A 6,753-nucleotide genomic window follows, 5' to 3' on the forward strand; every position below is an offset into this window, starting at 1 on the left:
ACGCATGTGAGATTAATGTCTTTGGGAAACGAGGAATCAATCTGCTGCATATTTTGTTTGAAGGATGGATCAATCTAACGATGTTGTACTCATGAAAAAGAAGAGAAAATGCTTCTGAAGTCCATTTACATCCTTCTTCATGCTATCACTGTGCACCCAAGGGTTAAAATTATCTGACGATCTCATACTCACCTTGTGGAAAAGACAATTGTCGGAGGAACATATCTGCCAGGATGGACTTGAAAGACCAAGACAAATATCTTTTGTTGCTATCTTTGGAGAGGTCTTTTACAAACTATTTTTAACAATCATCTGAATATTTATAGTTCGTTTTCCAAAGATTTTAATCCCATGTGCGTACACAGCTTAAGCACCTTTGAGGACGAGGATAGATAGAGTAGTTCTGAGCACTCTGTAAAGCACTGCATAATATAACTGCACTATAAACTATACTTAAGATGCCCATTAACTGTACAATTTTTTTTTCATCAGATGCAATTGTTTGACGTGATTTTTAGGATCAACAGTAATCAGAAGGTAATTTGCAATTGTCCCCATGAACAGGTTGATTTGGGGCATTTCCTCTCTTCCGATTCGACCATAGAATCATTTTACATCGATTTACCTGTACAATTTAATCATAATAATCGCTTTGAAAGATCACATCTGATGAAAAAATATTTTTGGCACATTTAGGCTGTAAAAAATGTAAGAGTGCTGTTTCCTACTCCTTTTTATTTTGTTTTGTTTTTTAGGGGGAAAAAAGTGCACAGTTCTATTAAAGAGCTTGCAAGCGTACTAATAAGCATCTGTGCAATTGTGCAGTAACGAGCAGCAGCTACTTTGCTGTGGAACTTTTTCTGCCTCTATGCTATGGTTATAAAATAAAACAAACAATATTACATAGCATTATTAATCTCATAGAGCTTAAGGAAAGGTAGAACTTTCAAGAACACCAAGAAAAAAACAAACAATAAGCATTTTCTATTATCAAAGCAATATGTCAATGTATGCGCTGTAGTTAAAGCCTCCCCAAAATAAATGGAAACAGAAACAACAAAAAAGACACTTTTTAGACATGACATTAAGGTGACCGATGCAAAGTTTAATTGTCCAGAGAGAGCTATTTCTGTTCACTACTAAAAAAGGATGTAGCAGTGTAATTCCTATGGGTTAGTATATGCACATTGCATGCATGGGGTACCTAACACTCATAACCAGTACAGGCCAGCTGGTCCCATACTCACAAACAGATTCTGCCCCGGGAGATTGTTTGCAAGTTGAACTCTGTGTTGAACATGGTGAAGCATAGATAAATGATTTCCTTTCAGACAAATCTGGATTTGGACATATAGTATAAACTAGTTTTTTGGTTGTTTTTAAAAAGTGTTTAAAACTCCTTATAACAGTTTATACAATACTGTAACATTTAACAATAAAAAACTTGTAATAGAAAAAGACAGCATTCTATATTTAGTACATGAAATGTTATAACTTAAGTAGTTTGTAAGTAGGAGACTGTCTGTATTGTTAAATGATTACAATGCATTCAGAACATGACTAAAGGGAAAAAACACAAACATAAACACAAAGCATAACTGTACACACACACACACACACACACACACACACACACACAGCATAACTGTACACACACACACACACAAAGCATAACTGTACACACACACACACACACACACACACACACACAAAGCATAACTGTACACACACACATACACACACACACACACACACACACACACACACACACCATAACTGTACACACACACACACACCATAACTGTACACACACACAAAGCATAACTGTACACACAGAAAACACAAGCCAACAGGTTTGGATTTGAATTTGAAAATATTTTTTTTTTATTTGAATAGCAAATTGTTACACAGTCGAAACAGTTCTATTGAAGCTCTCTATAAATAGCTAGCGGTTAAGAAAATAATGTGTGTAGAAAAAGAGATTGCTTCTAGACATATAAGAGCTATCCGTTTACAAGAGCCGTCTGCCCCTTAAAGCACAGTAAATGCAAAAAAGCCATTTGTCAAGGAATGTATTTCAAGACGCAACCTTTACCATTTTCCTTTTAGCATTATAATAATAAAAAAAAGAAATACAAATAAATAAAAAATAAAATGGTTGCCATTTTGAGTGGAATGTCATAACAACAACAACAAAAAACATAGTCCAATAAAACAGTGATCAAATAATATATCTGTCATTCACATTAATAAATAAAAGAATAAATAAACATAATTAATATTAAAATCAACATATACATTTGGATAATAAAGCCAGGCTGTGGTTCCACCCAAGATTATTTGGAAAAGGTTAAGAAAAAAAAAAATACATAAGACTGTTTGAATGAAAAAGTTTGCCATTTGGTGGTGAGAATTCTGGCTGGCCCCTAACATTGGTGAATGGAGAAAAAGGCAGTTTCTTTTAATGTTTCTCTCTACAAAGTTAAGTACAAGGCAATAGTGGCTAAAGACTAAAGAGATGTCTCCCCCCTCCCGATTCTAAACAAATCTGTTCACAAAATATAATGACTATAATCCAGCACCTCACAGGCCCGTTATAAAGCTAATCATGTCAGTCATTCAATGTAAAGGCTGTGAAGTCGAAAAGGCAGTTATTTCTCAATATTGACTGAAAACATTAACCCGTAGGCTACAAAACACATTAAAAAGACAAGAGCAAGAGAGAGAGAGAGACAGAAATTACAGAAACACAGAAAGCTGTTTAAGACTTTAACCCTTTGTCTACTTCTAGAAGAGGGGGCAAAGTTTGCAAGTACAGTAAAAAGGGGGCATGACACTGCCCATTTTACAGGTAACTGCAGTTTGTGTTGTAAGTGTCTCAGATAAGCACACCAAATACATGTAAAACTCACCTGCCATCTAAGAATACAGTTTTTTTTTTTAAATCTTCAGATTATGACAACAAAAAGACAATTTAACAGTATCCTCAGATCCCGTGATCATGCCCACTGGCATGTCAGTACAAGAGCATTTAAGACACAGAGACAACACTATTATATGTTTGCATCACTAGTTATTTCCAGGGGGGAAACAGCACAGATAAAAGTAGTATTATTTTTGTTTTATAATTGCAGAAAGCAATAATGTTACCCCTTAAGGCTACACGGGCAAGGCCCAGCCAATCGGCAGTGCAAATATTCATGATTAGAAACTTGCCTCCATACAGACTTTACAGAAGCTCTGGAATGTAGTGAATTGGTCTGAAGTGAACATTATTGCTTTGGTGCTGCTAGTAGCCCTAAGTACACAACATACTTGACAGTTCCTATTATGATATTTTTCTTCTTTAGAGTGCTACTTCCCTTTACAAGTGGGCACAGCGATTGGTACTTAAAAACATACAAAAACTGAACCCAGTAGTGCTCTCTCCCCTTTGTAAATTCTATGTAATGCTGTCTTGCTTTAAAGCACAATAACCACATTTAATGCACTTCAATCTATGGCTGCTAGGAATGTGTCTTGATTTGGCAGGAGAGAACAGCAGATCTGAAAGAAGGCAGACCTCCAGTCTCTAGAAGATGGCATTGGTTGCATCAAAAAGGCACAGTTCACTTCAGGCAGGTGTCCTTGTCCCCTCAATGGAAGGGGACAATGTTTGGCAGCAGTCCATAGTTATCAGGCAGAGGTGGTGACAGACCACAATGCACAATCCATATCTAAGTGGGCACTGAGGCAAGTGGGCACAGCCCTGGGGGGAGGGGGGCAATAGGAGTCATAACTCACTCAGTCACAAGAAGTCCCTTTGGAAGGGGTAATATGTGTGCAGCACCCTGTGACCATTAATGTCCCAGCTGGAAAAGTCCCCTCACTGCCCTGGAGTCTCTTTCTTTCTTGTGTCCTGCACAGGACTCGGGCAACGGGCACCTCACTTAGCCTGGCAGTGACTCCCCCACCCTCCATGGAAGAGTCCCATCAGCAGGCAGGACGCACCGGCACCTGCAGCAGGATGACCTGCCTGTTCTCGGAGGGGTGGCACTTGTTGATGTGCCGGGTGAGGCCGGGCGAGCTGTAGAAGGTGGCCGGGCAGTACTTGCAGGGGTAGAGCTGGGAGGAGTGCAGGAGGCGGATGTGGCGCTCCTGACTGTTCTTGCCGGGGAAGCTCTCCCCGCACACCGGGCACAGGTGGCACTCGGAGCCGGCGTTGCTGCTGCTCAGGTTGACGGGGGCGGGGCTCTTGGCTCTGCGCTCCTCCAGGTAGAGCAGCTCCTCGGGGGCGTGGCACAGCAGGTGTTTCCGCAGGTAAGCCTGGCGGCGGAACTTCTTGGCGCACTGCGGGCACTCGTACATGCCGTCCTCGGAGCCGGACTCGGAGGCCCCGGGGCTGGGGGTGTCCCGGTCGCTCAGGGGCTCTTCCTTGGCCTGGGGGACTGCAGGGGGGCGGGGCTTGTGCCAGCGGCGGTGAGAGGCCAGGTTGGCCGGGCAGCTGAAGACCTTGTCACACTCCGGGCAGCGGTACTCCACCCGCACGATGCGGGAACAGCGGTGCTGAGCCAGGGAGAAGGGGTCGCTGTACTCCTCCTTACACAGCTGGCAGATGAACTCCCCCAGCGGCTTGTTGTGGCCGGAGCTGGCGGCCCGGGGCCGGGGCTCCACCGGGCCCTCCTTGATACGCAGCCCCAGCACCGGGGAGGTGGTCACCTCGTCCTCGAAGGTCAGCTTGCGGATGGCTTTGGTCTTCTTGGCGGCGGGCGGCTTGGGCTGGCCTGCGGGCTTGGCTTGCGCCTCAGGCGGCCTCTTCAGGGGGGGCGCCCCGCTGATGGAGGAGGAGGAGGCGGGAAGGCTGCCGGAGGAGCCCATCTTCAGCTCCATAGAGGGCGCCAGCAGCGGGAAGGACTCGGCAGACACCGGGGAGCCCAGACTGAAGCTGCGGTCCAGATAGTCTCTGCTCACCGGCCGGGTCGGGCTGGACAGCGCCTGCTGCACGGAATCCGGGTTCCCGAACTGTCCGGCAGGGGGCGGCCGGGGGCTGAAGGGGGGAGCCGGGGCAGCGGGGGACACTGGCCTCTGGGTGGGCATCGCGTACAGCATCATCCACGCTGCTCGGTCCTCCTCCTCATCCCGCACGCGGTAGGACACCGGAGGGGACTTCTTGCTCCTCTTTACTAGGAAGCCTTTGGGCATGTTTGCGGTGCGGGCGGCGCTGTGCTCTGTCCGAGGTGCTGCAGCGCTGATCTCCCCGCCAGCCCCGCCGCCGCCTTTATAAACCAGCAGCATCCTCAGCGCGAGCCGAGCTGTCAGCCCGGCAGCCAATCCCAGCCCGGCCCGGCGGCTGGAGTGCTGCTGGGGGCGGGGCTGTCAGCCAAGCGGCAGATGTACCTGGAACCCCGCCCCTCCGGCTGCAGCCACACGCCCGGCCCCGCCCACCCTCACGCCTGGCTGCCCCTCAATAGAGCGACGCACGTGCCTCCGTCCCGGGGGTGTCCGGCCTGACCCTCCGCCCGCTGCAGCACAAAGGAAGAGTCAGCGCTGACCCCGTAGCGGAGCCCCTCCCCGCCCGGCTGGCTGCACACAATCCCCGCTAGCTGTGAGCTGTGTAATCCGAGGACATGTAGCTTGTGTGACACCTCCTCATGTCTGCTGCCTTCTTCACTACATTCTACATCGCTGCAGAGAAAAAGCTGCCAGGTTTTGGGGTTTTTTTGGACCCAGCTCTGAATAGTCCTTCCTGTAGTTTGCTAAAGTCTACTTCTAAATAACATATCTTGTAGTAGTGATGTTATCTGGCATGGTTTTTGTAGTATTTTTGCATAATTTTCATAGGCAAAAGCAAACCATACAGAGGTCGAAAGTCCAGTGATGGGCTCACAAGTACATAAGTAGCCGAATTCGTGATTCTAATGAAGCTTAATTGTCTCAGGTGTGTGCATGGGAGACAGGGGGTTAATTACCCAGATGTCCGGCGCTTCTACGCGCATCACAAGTTCGCACGCGTCCAATGGGACGCGATCCAGGACTCAATACTGCACGCTTTGGCTGGAAGGAGGAAATGCGCGGTATTGAGTCGGGGAACGCGTCCCATTGGACGCGTGTGATCCGCATAGAAGCCTCGGACATCTGGGTAATTAACCCCCTGTCTCCCATGCTCACACCTGAGGCAATTAAGCCTTATTAGAATCACGAATTCTGCTACTTATCTACTGGTGAGCCCATCACTGGCCGAAACTTGTCATGTATAACCGATTCGGATCCGTTATGAAAATCAATTTTCATTTCTGATTTGTGAGTGATAAAGCTGGCCATACATGTATTGCTTTCTACCCCATGCTGCAACATATTTGCTTTTAGAACGGAACTAGTCGATTCCTACCACACAGATCATGAAATCGACTGAAAATCGTTTGAACCACAGCATTGCAGTGCTAGATGCAGTGTTACTATATGAGCTGTCGATCTCCCAATGCTCCTTCCCTTTCACCCAATCGATCTAGATTTTCCATTTTGCCCGATCCATACTTTAGATCAAAATTTGTTCGATCAAGAATTTACTACCATCTGATTCAACTAGAGTGATCAAATCTACAGGAGATCAGACGTGTGTATGGGCCTGAAGGAGTATAGGATTGCAGCTGGTGAGGTTGGAAAACTTGTGTCAGTTGTTTAAATATCTTGTTTAATTCCTTTCCGATGGAATTTTGAAGCATACAGACACAGGCTTGTATGCATTGTACATTTCTCCTGTCTCATTGGACATCA

General features: G+C 46.1%; 1 protein-coding gene across 1 annotated transcript; it reads right to left on the reverse strand.

Moving 5' to 3' along the window:
• Window positions 1–1,900: 1,900 nt before the first annotated feature.
• INSM1 (INSM transcriptional repressor 1) lies at window positions 1,901–5,293 on the reverse strand. The gene has a single exon (XM_068279617.1). The coding sequence runs from the start codon at window positions 5,272–5,274 to the stop codon at window positions 3,973–3,975; it is 1,302 nt and encodes a 433-aa protein (XP_068135718.1). The 5' UTR covers window positions 5,275–5,293; the 3' UTR covers window positions 1,901–3,972.
• Window positions 5,294–6,753: the final 1,460 nt, after the last annotated feature.

Source organism: Hyperolius riggenbachi, chromosome 4 (genome assembly GCF_040937935.1).
Source record: "Hyperolius riggenbachi isolate aHypRig1 chromosome 4, aHypRig1.pri, whole genome shotgun sequence".
NCBI classification, from domain to species: Eukaryota; Metazoa; Chordata; class Amphibia; order Anura; family Hyperoliidae; genus Hyperolius; species Hyperolius riggenbachi.